This window comes from Engystomops pustulosus, chromosome 8 (assembly GCF_040894005.1).
Source record: "Engystomops pustulosus chromosome 8, aEngPut4.maternal, whole genome shotgun sequence".
NCBI lineage: Eukaryota > Metazoa > Chordata > Amphibia > Anura > Leptodactylidae > Engystomops > Engystomops pustulosus.
The window spans coordinates 32,369,411-32,382,944 of NC_092418.1; the positions used below are offsets into that span (position 1 = coordinate 32,369,411).

Here is a 13,534-nt window from a genome sequence, read left to right on the forward strand (position 1 = left end):
GACATTACTTACTGGGGGGGCCGTGTGATGACATTACTTACTGGGGGGCCGTGTGATGACATTACTTACTGGGGGGCCGTGTGGGCACATTACTTACTGGGGGGCCGTGTGATGACATTACTTACTGGGGGGCCGTGTGATGACATTACTTACTGGGGGGCTGTGTGAGGCACATTACTTACTGGGGGGGCTGTGTGGGCACATTACTTACTGGGGGGCCGTGTGATGACATTACTTACTGGGGGGCCGTGTGATGACATTACTTACTGGGGGGCCGTGTGATGACATTACTTACTGGGGGGGCTGTGTGTGAGGACATTACTTACTGGGGGGGGCTGTGTGGGCACATTACTTACTGGGGGGGCTGTGTGGGCACATTACTTACTGGGGGGGCTGTGTGGGCACATTACTTACTGGGGGGGCTGTGTGGGCACATTACTTACTGGGGGGCTGTGTGGGCACATTACTTACTGGGGGGCTGTGTGGGCACATTACTTACTGGGGGGGGCTGTGTGGGTACATTACTTACTGGGGGGGGCTGTGTGGGTACATTACTTACTGGGGGGGCTGTGTGGGTACATTACTTACTGGGGGGGCTGTGTGGGTACATTACTTACTGGGGGGGGCTGTGTGGGTACATTACTTACTGGGGGGGCTGTGTGGGTACATTACTTACTGGGGGGGCTGTGTGGGTACATTACTTACTGGGGGGGCTGTGTGGGTACATTACTTACTGGGGGGGCTGTGTGGGCACATTACTTACTGGGGGGGGCTGTGTGGGCACATTACTTACTGGGGGGGGCTGTGTGGGCACATTACTTACTGGGGGGGGCTATGTGGGCACATTACTTACTGGGGGGGCTATGTGGGCACATTACTTACTGGGGGGGCTATGTGGGCACATTACTTACTGGGGTGGGCTATGTGGGCACATTACTTACTGGGGGGGGGGCTATGTGGGCACATTACTTACTGGGGGGGGCTGTGTGGGCACATTACTTACTGGGGGGGGGCTGTTTAGACACATTACTTACTGGGGGGGCTGTGTGGGTACATTACTGGGGGGGGCTGTGTGGGTACATTACTGGGGGGGCTGTGTGGGCACATTACTTACTGGGGGGGGCTGTGTGGGCACATTACTTACTGGGGGGGCTGTGTGGGCACATTACTTACTGGGGGGGGGGGCTATGTGGGCACATTACTTACTGGGGGGGGGCTATGTGGGCACATTACTTACTGGGGGGGGCTGTTTAGGCACATTACTTACTGGGGGGGGCTGTGTGGGTACATTAGTGGGGGGGCTGTGTGGGCACATTACTTACTGGGGGGGCTATGTGGGCACATTACTAAATGGGGGGCTGTTTGGGCACATTACTTACTGGGGGCTGTGTGAGGACATTACTTACTGGGGGGCTGTGTGGGGGACATTACTTACTGGGGGGGGCTGTGTGGGCACATTACTTACATGGGGGGGCTGTGTGGGGCACATTACTTACTGGGGGGCTGTGTGGGCACATTACTTACTGGGGGGCTGTCATAGCTTCTATCATAGACACCACTGTTTGGTATGATGAACTAGGGAATATTTTGGGAAACAGGAGACTTTTAGTTTCTGAATTTGAATGCCACCACGTGTGTTTACTGCCAAGCGTTCTACTGAGGCTCTGTCGCCCCGGGGCCTACTGATATCTGGAGCCGACCCCATGAGCCGCTGATGGATTTCATGTTCTTGACACATGGTCTTCCTAGATCTCCTTTAGTTCTACAACTAGGTTTAGAGAACTCCTAGGCTCTTTATTTTGACAAGTTCACCGACCCCCCCCCCCCCCCATTTATTTTTTTCTTTCCCACTTCTCCTTCCTCTGCCCCCTTTTTTCCCCTCTCTTCTACTCCCCCTATCTCACAAATCGATAGCTATTATTGTTGTGCCATTCACAGGGTTTTGTATCTTCTGTTTGGGGTATAATATTAAACCTTGAAGTATTCTTGTTTCTATTTGATGTTCACAAAAACTTCTAATGAAAATTAAAATGGGTAAAATAAAAATTTCTTTTAGAGGTTCCACAATCAAAGCGAAATGGCTGCTTCTTCCAAAAACACCTGTCCATGTGTGTTCTCCGATATTATAGCTCTGCTCTAGCGAAGTGAAAACCTTTTGAAAACTCATGTTTTTTTGAAGGGTCATGTTTTGATAATCATGCAAAATCTTCTGTAGGATTACTGTAGGTCCATAAAGAAGAACCAGGTTAAAGAGCAGTTTGTAGGTGCCCTATATGCCAATGTTATGTAGTAGACTAATCGGGAAATGATAAGGGTGGACACCAGGAGCTTAACCGCAAGGGTGTTTACTTGAGAATATGGGGGTCACCATCCTCATACTGTCTGTGTAGAAGTCTTGATAACGAATTCTTGCTTTAGTACTGGTGCCCACAGGACCATCTCCATGTCCTCCATAACAGCCACACTCCATGGGGGAAATTGACTTATTCTAGTGAAACTACCTTGTAGACCTTACGTGCTGGGAACAAGCACCAAACTCCTTCAAACCTTGTAATCCTCATAGTCATATAACGCAGTCCAGGTAACACTCACTCACCACCAGACTCATGATATCAGCAACTCATTCATGTGCAACCAACTCTTAGAGACGCCCCCTAGGGACTTACATTTATTTTACTCTGGAAAATACAACACAGGAAACTAGAGGTTTTTTCTCTTAACCATGTTTTTTTATTATCAGCTTCATATACATGCAGATACCGGTCCATCTAGAATCTTACAAATGGATATTTAACGTCATTGCAGAAGAATATAGAAGAGAGAAGTTTTCTGCACGGCCAAAATTTACGCTTCCCGGCATTCCCAATGTCAAGGGTTGACAAAGAGGCCTCCAAAGTTTTTGAACTTTTTAAGATAGATATGTAGAACTTGTTCCAGAGGAAAAAGGCCAATACAACTATGTACAGTAGGGTCTTCTATCCTCAGCTTCACATCGAAGGCCTTTGTTTTAAAAACCCAGATTGTTCAACCCCATCAGTGATCTGTAAAGTACAAAATTGCACAAGTTGGAGACATCAGATGAATGGTTTCTGGTTAGGGCACCTCACACATGATAGATCAAGATTGTTTACATATTACAATATTGGGCTGGTTCGCTGACTGTCTATTACATTTGGAGCTTCACAATTCTCCTCAGACGGTAGATGTCGGGAGAAATGAGGATCAATAGGATTTCAAAATTACCCAATTCCTTTGTTTTCAGAAAGCCACAAATGAGTCAGTTCTATCCACTCATTACTTGTACATTTTCATCTATTGTGCCAGGGGTCAGACACTTGGCAATCATTGTCATCACCTGCAAGTTTTTGCAATAATCTCAAAAATAAATTGATCCAGTGTGAACTGGATCATGAGGTTCACATTTGTGGTGGCAAACTACTCTCCACTTCCCCAAATGCAATGTCCCCCCCCGTAACTCTGGGAAACAAAGGATGTTAGGCTGGGTGGAGGATTCCAGGAAGCTGAGCCCCAGTTTGTGTCACATGTGACCCTTTTGTGTCGTGACTGCACTATTCTTCATGTGACACAAATTTCTGCTCTGAAGGGAACGTTCCGGTGCTCAATCGGACCGTGAGCCAGATTTATCATGTAGTGTCCAATAGAATTGTGTTGCTCTCTGGTGCACTCTGCCAGAGCAGTGCAGGGGGCGCCAGATTCATGCAGAATGTGCACCAGAAATCCTGAATCTGGCGCCCCCTACACACTACACAGGTAACTGCAAATAGTACAGACTACACTGTTCTTAGTAAATGTGTCCCATAGACTAGACACAGTGGGGGTCATTTACTAAGGGCCCGATTCGCGTTTTCCCGACGTGTTACCCGAATATTTCCGTTTTGCGCCGATTGTACCTGAATTGCCCCGGGTTTTTGGCGCACGCGAGCGGAATTTGGCGCATCGGCGCCGGCATGCGCGCGACGGAAATCGGGGGGCGTGGCCGAACGAAAACCCGACGTATTCGGAAAAACCGCCGCATTTAAAAAAAAAATTGTGTCGCGAAAATTTCACTCACCTTCATCCTGGGTAGGCTGGTGTATTTCGAGGCATTCCAGCGGACTTCATCGCAGCAGCGCCACCTGGTGGACGGCGGAGGAACTGCATTGATGAATCCCGGCCGGACCCGAATCCAGCGCAGAGAACGCGCCGCTGGATCGCGAACGGACCAGGTAAGTAAATGTGCCCCAGTGTCCTTACACATACAGACACTTTTATACACTTTTTCACTCATACATACATTTATTCATAAATACGTACACTGATATACATTAATACACTTATATCATACACTTATATTATACAGTATATACACAGAGTGCCTCACATTTATTAAAGTGTTTGCGCCAGTTTTTTTTGCCTTTGACTTTGCACTGAAAGGAACTGAAAGTGTAGACAAAAGCCTGGTGCAGGGGCTTTAATAAATGAGAAAATACTATGTAGTACATCCACATTATATACATACATATATAGTATATATACATCATATAATTAGACATACAGTACAAACACACCATATACACACATTGCACCAGGTTATGATGTGTATGTGTGTATCTGTTGCATAGACATATATACACCGATGCATATAAACATACATACATACACACACATCTAAAGATACTTACATTATCTGGCTTGCAGGTAGGGGAGGGTTGGCTGTAGATACCGCTGTGCTGGTAGCTACAGATGAGCAGGGCAGTCGCAGATCTGGCGACGGATGAGGCGGGCCATGGTCAGATGAGCTGGACCGACTGAACCGACTGCCTCTGATAAGACGGGCAGGTGGCCGGGAACGGGCCATAAATGAGCAGGGCCGACGGCCGCATACCAGGCCAAATGAGGCAGCCATGGAGCCGAAGACCACAGATTAGCCACATGTGTAGAGGAAGGGCGGGCATCAGCACCTGAGGGGTTGGCGTCTCGGCCACGGATGAAGGCTGGCTTAAGGATGCCTAATTTACTCCATTGCTGTAGGAGCACAGCAGCACAGAAGGAAACGGAGGAACCTGCAGGACACATAAGCAGGGGGGATTGTGTCAGAGATTGATGAGTCTACCTCATCTCATAGGGCAAAAGTATAGAGGATTATGCAAAGTCATGTACTTACCTAGATGGTCTTCTGTCCTCTCTACTGCTTCTGCTGAAGAAAGATAAAAAATTAATATTATTGATGTCAGTGATGCAGAATTAGAGGTATTCCCCAAGGCCTGAAAATCTCAAGAAGAGCCTTAACGACGCATAGCGTAATAGTAAGGAGTGGGTCGGGTGCGCGTTCGTGGCTGGTACATGGTACATAGCTGGTAAGTCTTTGCTGCATATTGCAGATCACCTTCGGAATGCACATTAGGTATCGCCACATCCAAAAATGTCCATTCTATCAAAGTATAGTAGCGGTTTTTCACTGCGTTTAACCATGTAATGGAAAAAGATGGAAAAATCCACAAAAAATCTTTGGAAAAGGAGGTTTTAATTTTTGTAAATGTATGAAAACATTATAAAACCTATACAAATTTGATATCCCCATGATTGCACCAAATTATTGCACCCAAAGAATAAAGTAGACATGTCATTTGGGGCGCACAGTGAAAGCTGTAAAATCCAAGCCTACAAAAAAATGGGGCAAATTCGTTTTCTTCACCATTTTCACTGTATTTGGAATTTTTTTCCCGCTTCCCAGTACACGGCATAGAATAATAAATACCGTCACTATGAAGTGCAATATGTCAGCAGAAAACAAGCTCTCACACAGCTCTTGACGTGTAAAAATAAAAAAATTATAGATGTTTGTAGGTGGGGATAAATACAAAATGGACCTACATATATATTTTAAAGGGATGTGCATTACTATTTTGAATGAGCGCTCCGTAGGGATCACTACAGGTAGCTAGAAGGTAAATTGTCGCTCACCTCTTGCGGCTGCTGCCCCGGCTCAGACACTTTGGTTTCCACCATCTGCGTCTTGGCCTACAAGAAATAATAAGTAGATAAATGATCTTCATGTGGAGGGTTATGGGTTAATATGGGTTATGGGTAGGGGCAGAGGTCAATGCATTAGAGCAGTGATGGCTAACCTATGGCACTGGTGCCAGAGGTGGCACTCGGAGCCCTTTCTGTGGGCACTCAGGCCATCACCAGAGATGACTCCAGGTATCTTCCTGCAGTCCCAGACAGCCCAGGACTTGCTGTGCACAGAGTTATTTTAAAGTGACAGCTCTACCTGGGACTATTTTCTGCTTTATTGGTGTCCTCAGGTGCTGGTATCAATGAAAGCTGTGACAGAGAAGGGAGTATAAATCACAAATTAAATTTCTGTATTGGCACTTTGCGATAAATAAGCGGGTCTATGTTGTAGTTTGGGCACTCGGTCTCTAAAAGGTTCGCCATCACTGCATTAGAGTATGTGACCCCCATTGTGGACTACAGTAATGTAAACCTGGTCCTATTTATTCCTCCTACTTACTGTAGAGACTCCTCGCTCGCCCAGGCCTCAATCACTTCGAGTCCTGAAGGTCTACAAAAGAAAACACTGAGATCAATATAAAAACTACAAATCTATGATGATGACTGTATATATCCATAATGTCTGTGTGTAATCAGCTGATTGTATTCAGACTCTACATTTACCTTCTAGGACTCTCTGATGTTCTCATCCACGTATATCTCCTCCACATCCTCTTCACCGATGTTCTCCTCCTGATGCTCCAGATGTTCTACCTTATCCTCCACATCCTCCTCCTCCGCTTCCAGATCTTTCCCCTCCACATCCTTCTCTTCATCCACTTCCAGATCTTTCCCCTCCACATCCTTCTCTTCATCAACTTCCAGGTCTTTCCCCTCCACATTGTCCTCAACTTTCTGATCTTCTACCTCCTCCACATCCTCCACTTCCAGGTCTTTCCATTCTTCATCCTCCTCCTCATCCTCCTCCAGCACTTTCAGCTCCTCCCATTCCTCCTCCTCCTCTTCTTCAGCTTCATCTCCCTCCTCGCTATATGAGACAGTATAGGAATGAAATATCTATTATAAATCAGTGTTATATTCTGGGAGCAGATAATATGGAGACTGTCGGGAAGTGATTGTAGGACACTTGTTCTAGATTATTCTATAACTTAATGGGATAACGGAAATATACTCACGTGTTATCAAACAGGTCAAAGTATCTTAATTGTCTCACTGTTGTTATCCTAAAAGAGAAACACAGCGCTGGTAACTGGAACTGCCCTACACATTCCCCCCATATACCCCTAATGTCCTCCATATACACCTTATGTCCTTCATATACCCCTTATGTCGTCCATATACCCCCCATGTACCTCTCATGTCCCCCCTATAAACTCTATGTGCCTATATACCCCTCATGTCTTCTATATACCCTACATGTCCCCCATATACCCCTTATACCCCCATATACCCTTGATGTATCTCCGATACATCAAGTACACTTCTGCATTATCCCCTTGGTTATAAGGTCATAGCAGTATATAGAATAATAGTATCGTATAATTACCGTATAGGGATGCCTGATGCCCTGACACTCCGCCACCAGCGTCTGTTAGGAGTATATGATGGGACACATGATATATACAGGTCAGGATATTTATAGACATGATACAATGTGATATCATTATACATGACCACAGGGACAACCAATCAGATCACTTATGTAGAAGACACCTGGTCCCCCAAGTCCTCGGCCTCACTATTTCTCTATAGAATGAGCAGATTGATCAAATCTACAGGAAAGTGGAGGTGGAGTCCACCATTAGTCATTTCTTTATTTGTTCTATTCTTGGTAAATCAGTAAAATAAATGGGGGACATTTATCAGGGCCTGTGGGCAGTTTTCTTGCATACAAGACCTGAAATAATCACAATTATTAGCGAACCACCGGTAGTTACAATTATTTCCCCCTCTAAATTACTCAATGTACTCATGACTTGTCTCATCATATACTGTAACCCAGTGATGGCGAACCTTTTAGCGGCCGAGTGCCCAAACTGAACCCAAAACCCCCCTTATTTATCACGAGGTGCCAACTAAAAATTAAAGCAGTAACTTATTGCTCCCTGTTCAACAACTTTCAATCATATTGGCCTCCTGAAGACAGCAACACAGTAGAAAGATGGAAAATTTACATCATTTTAGCTTCTTTCCAGTGTCCCTCTGTACACAGAGAATCATGGGGCCAGCAGGAGGTCCTCCAAAGATAATTCGGCCCTGTCTACATATTCTGCCTCTTTCTACAGTCCCAAGTAGCGAAGGAAGTATCAAAATATGACTGAAAGCAGCACCTTTTAAGTTGCTTGGAACTACAGGAATATTCTTTGAGTCCTGTCTGGTGTGCTGGGGCGATGGACCGGGTGCCCACAGAAAGGGCTCGGAGTGCCGCCTCTGGCACCCGTGCCATAGGTTCGCCATCACTGCTGTAACCTGTGCACTGATAACTTACCTCATCTCTACATTCTCCTCTCCTTCTTCATCCTCGGTGTTATCATCCTCCTCCTCCTCTTCCTCCTCCGTCACCTCCTTGATCTCTTCCTCGATGTTTTCCTTTATTTCCTCCATCAACTTCACCACCAAACCTTCCGCCCAGATGTTTACAACCTCCTTCACCATCACCTCCTCCCTCACCTCTACCTCTTCCTCGTCCTCCATCCTATAAGTAAATAAGACTGTGAGTGTCCAGGACATTCTCTATGATTTCTACAGGTGGAGACATGATGGACATCAGACATTAGCAGACAATTGAAGGAAAGTCTCATTTACTAAACCTTTAAACCAGATCTCATCCCTGGACCTGAAGACATCAAGATTCCCTCTTTAATACTTCTCTTACTACCCCTCCGACACCTGTACTAGATCCCAATCTATAGCAATCTCTATGGACCTCCACGGAATCCAAGATCAGTATTAACTCAATGGTACCAATAATGTAAACATGTAAGTGCCTCCCAGATCTATCCTGTCATACAAGGACCAGTCAAATCCTGACCAGAAGCCTCATCTATAGCTAATTCCTATAATTGTATCATATGTCTCTAATTGTCTCACCGGTTATGCGAACTTCTGGGAAATCTATAGGATTATGGGAACTTCTGGGAATCCTATAGACATTGACATCACCTATGAGACTCTAGGATATAACATGTAACCATGGGGGCTCCTCCAGCCTGACCCCCTACAGAAGCCACTTTACTATACGAGTAGCACATAATAATGTCCCCATCTACACTATGACAACTCCTGGAAAACCATATAATATACAGGGTTAATGGAAAAGGTATAACAGTGGTAACAAAGGTAACCATCAAGACCCATAATACAATATAGAATAGGGTGACATTCTGTTTTCCATTATTCCTTCCATTCTCCATATATATCACTAATATACAGGAACCTATAGCATAATAATTAATAATATACAGCTAGTAGCCACCACTAGGGGGCAGTCTGTACATATGGATTTATACAGGTATGATCATACTACATGGCAGCTGTATACACTGAGCTCCCCCTGGTGGTGACTGTAGGAAAGCCCTTAATGTTAAGGGGCAGATTGTTACTTACCACAAACTCAATATCTCACTCACTAACACCAAATCTGTAATAGAGGAGAAGTAAAGAAATGGCCATTACTGATCAGTAGGAGACAAGATAAAAGAGAATTAAGGACATAACAAGAGCTGAGGACACAGGGGACTTACCTCTATCTCCTACAACAAACCCTCAGAGGTGTGAGAGTTCCGCAGCTTCTTATATACCCGTGTAATGTCATAATGTGGGGGGAAGAGCCAGGAGATCAACATTCCGTCACATTCTATTTTCAATAAACTTTATTTATATTATATTTGTTAGTCATAACTAGTTACAGGCGGTCCCCTACTTAAGGACAACCGACTTACAGACGACCCCTAGTTAAAGACGGACCCCTCTGCCCACTGTGACATCTGGTGAAGTCTGGATTTTACTTTAGTCCCAGGCTGCAATGATCGGCTGTAAGGTGTCTGTAATGAAGTTTTATTGATAATCCTTGGTCCCGTTACAGAAAAAAAATTTGAAACTACGATTGTCACTGGGGAAATTTTTATTTTTTTGTCTGGATCTACAATTATAAAATATACAGTTTCGACTTACATACAAATTCAACTTAGGAACAGACCTATGGACCCTATCTTGTATGTAACCCGGGGACTGTCTGTATATAGAATTCCCCGGCTGCTGCGCTATAGATAATAATCACAGGAGGGAGGATTCTGAGGATTCATATAAACAGTGAGTGCTATCAGTACACGGCTTTAGAGGGAAAAATTGGGGGACACTTTTTTTATTGATTAATTTAACAAAACAAAAAGCATTGGGTCCCCTTATTTTTCTGTCTACATTTATATCTTATATTTTTTTAGGAAGATAGGAGGCTTATAACTATGCAAATGACTTTTGCAATTTTTGTGAAAATTTACAAAATCTAGATAAGTTTGATGTGACTTTGAGAGGCCTAAATGAGAGAAAACCCCCTTTAATGAACCTATTTTAGAGACTGTAAACTGTAAAGAATGTAAAACAACTTTTATGAAATATGTTAACCCTGTGTTAACAAAATCAGGTATAATTTTCAAATTAAATTTTTTTTAGCTAAATGAATGTATCTTTCAAAAAATCTAGACATCCTCAGTAGATAAAATACCAAAATGCTCCACAGAGATTAATACCCAATTTCTTCTGAGTATGCCAACGCCCAATATGTGGAGGAACACTGCTGTACTGGCACACAGCAGGGTATAGAAAGGAAGGAGCACGACAAAGATTTTTCAGAGTAGATTTAGCTGGAATACCTTTATGTTACCATGATACATTTGGAGAGCCCCTGAAGTGTCATTACAGTGAAAATCCCTCTAAAAATACCCCATTTGGAAAAATCCTTCAGAGAATTTATCAAGGTATAAAATGAGTATTTAGACCCTAAGGGTGTTCAAAAATTTTGGCTGAAAGTGGCATCCACCCCCTTCTGAATCAGTATCGGAGGCAAGAAAGGCATATGCCTCCTTTGCTGAAAGGGTTCTTTGGGATTTGTATGTTGTGATTCAACACGTGTACGGAAACCAATAAAACTGTAGTTTAAAAAAAAAAAAAAAGAAAGACGACCTGTGTACTTTCAAAAAAAAAAACTGTAGTAGAAAAAGTTACTACAGTAAAAAAAAAAAACTTTTATCCACCAATACCAAAAAAGATACTGTGACAAAAAAAATGAGCACAGAGCTGATCAGGGATCAGGACGCTGCGACTGCCGTATGCAAAAAAGACAACAGCAGCAACAGCTCAGCAATAACTCGGAACACTCGGAAATGTAACAGATGCCACCAAAGGTGACAACTGCAGCAATATCTAGCTAGACAAAGCACAGACGGGTATCACACACTGATTTGTATGCTCTTCAGGACTAGAATGCAAGGTCAGTGTGCAGTACTTTGAATCTCCCCCCACAGATCCGATTGGTTGGTCAGTACAGACCAACCAATCAAATCAATCAGGGCGGTGGCATGATGCCACTTCGTCATCAAGAAGGGGAGAGGGATGAAGGGGGGGGGTGGAAGAAGAAGGGGGGGCACAAAGTAAGATGGCTGTTAGCCATCTTGAAACTTTACATACCGTATATACTCATGTATAAGCCGAGTTTTTCAGCACAAAAAATTTGCTGAAAAACGTCCCCTCGGCTTATACACGAGTCAATACTTAAGTAAATGGGCTTAAAAAATAATAAACTTATATACTCACCCTCCGGTGGCCCCGATGTGCAGCGCTGCTCCCCCGATGTCCGCACGGGTCCTCTTCTGGCTTCCCGGCTCCTCTTCTGTGAGATCGTGCTGGGCGGCGCCATTGTTCTCTCCCGGGCGGCAGGCAGCGGCGCATCATACTATGTGCCTGCTGCCTGGGAGAGAACAATGGCGGCGCCCAGCACGAAGTTACAGAAGAGGAGCCGGGAAGCCAGAATTCACATTTTATAGGTTTACATGTATTTTATATGTATACCTCTATTTTCTTTACATCAAATTACAGTTCACATATTATAAATGTACATCTATTTTCATATATAACTACTGAAAGCTGCAGTGTGGTGCAGAGAGTAGAAGAGGAGCCAGGAAAGAAGAGGATTTATTTATATTTTGTTTTCTGGTGGTAACTAATTTTACTATTTTAACCCCTTCCCGCACCAGAACGTAATAGTACATGCTTGCGTGAAGATATTTCACGCACCATGACGTGCTTTTACGTCCACTTTCTGGCATCGGCTGACGAGCGGAGCCGGCACGACAAGCAGCGGGTGTCAGCTGTAAATCACAGCTGACACCAGGCTCTAACACCTGTGATAGGAGCCGGCTCCAATCGGGAGTGTTAACCCCCTTTTAACCCCCCATTTAAGAATCTTGTCTTAACTATATTAATTTTGTATCTCTATATGATTGTACTGACCCAAAGAATAAAGTAGATGTGTTATCTGGATGGCACAGTGAAAGCCCTAACAACAAAGTCCAAACTGTTTTTTGTTTTTTCTTTGTTTTTTTCCAAATTCACCAAAATTATCAGGGTAGAGAACCTTATCCTAAGCTGCCTGGGACTGCAGTAAGAGTGATGTCACGCAGGAGCACAGCTTGTTATATCTCTGGTCATGTGATGTCACACAGGTGCACGGCTCGTTTTATCCCTGATCATGTGATGTCCCACAGGTGCTCGGCTCATTATATCCCTGGTCATGTGATGTCACACAGGTGTACGCCTCGTTATATCCCTGGTCATGTGATGTCACACAGGTGCTCGGCTCATTATATCCCTGGTCATGTGATGTCACACAGGTCCTCGGCTCATTATATCCCTGCTCATGTGATGTCACACAGGTGCACGGCTCATTATGTCACAGAGTGTAATCACAGCTGTCCGTTATAACAAGCCGCGCATTTTATCCACAGAAAGCAAACACTGAAGCTTCCGATACAATGACAAGAAGCAGAGATCTAGAAAACCGTGAGGAATTGAAACAAAGTATATTGGAAAATTGTATAACTTTTTATTACGTAAACAATAACATTAATTTGCTGAAATGGAAATAACCCTTTAACTATTTCTTAATTTGAAATACCTACATAATTGACATTTATAGTTTTTTTTTTTTTAATAACTTGGCTTAGGTGAGTATCATTGTCTAATCATTCACCTTTGTAATTAATTTAATATATTCCTCATTCCCCTCCATCTAGTTATCCGAATCTTTTACTTCAATATCAGACAATAGGATCCATGTCGCTACAATGAGGAAAGAGAAACAACATATTCAGCTGCCTTTCACCAGGGAGAAGGACTTGATAAAGATAGATTATGTCATTAATATTAGTAGGTGCCAAAAAGTGAATAACTTTTTAGGAATTATTAGTAAGCAGCTCCTAGTGCCGTTTTTAAGGGTGACAGGTCCTCTGTAAAATAGAGC

The 13,534-nt window shown here is 43.9% G+C and overlaps 1 protein-coding gene across 2 annotated transcripts; it reads right to left on the bottom strand.

The window, feature by feature from the left end:
- Window positions 1–2,719: 2,719 nt before the first annotated feature.
- LOC140076055 (uncharacterized) lies at window positions 2,720–10,486 on the bottom strand. Of its 2 annotated transcripts, none has more exons than XM_072122584.1 (10): window positions 9,625–10,486; window positions 8,507–8,713; window positions 7,565–7,606; window positions 7,194–7,241; window positions 6,682–7,045; window positions 6,518–6,568; window positions 5,965–6,021; window positions 5,165–5,194; window positions 4,683–5,063; window positions 2,720–3,041 (listed from the first exon to the last, which is right to left on the bottom strand). In XM_072122584.1, exons 2-5 carry the CDS (start codon window positions 8,710–8,712, stop codon window positions 6,685–6,687), a joined length of 657 nt encoding a protein of 218 aa, XP_071978685.1. In that variant the 5' UTR covers window position 8,713; window positions 9,625–10,486; the 3' UTR covers window positions 2,720–3,041; window positions 4,683–5,063; window positions 5,165–5,194; window positions 5,965–6,021; window positions 6,518–6,568; window positions 6,682–6,684. The 2 variants fall into 2 exon arrangements, with proteins under 2 accessions (XP_071978685.1, XP_071978684.1); XM_072122583.1 differs by having other exon boundaries at window positions 5,165–5,197.
- Window positions 10,487–13,534: the final 3,048 nt, after the last annotated feature.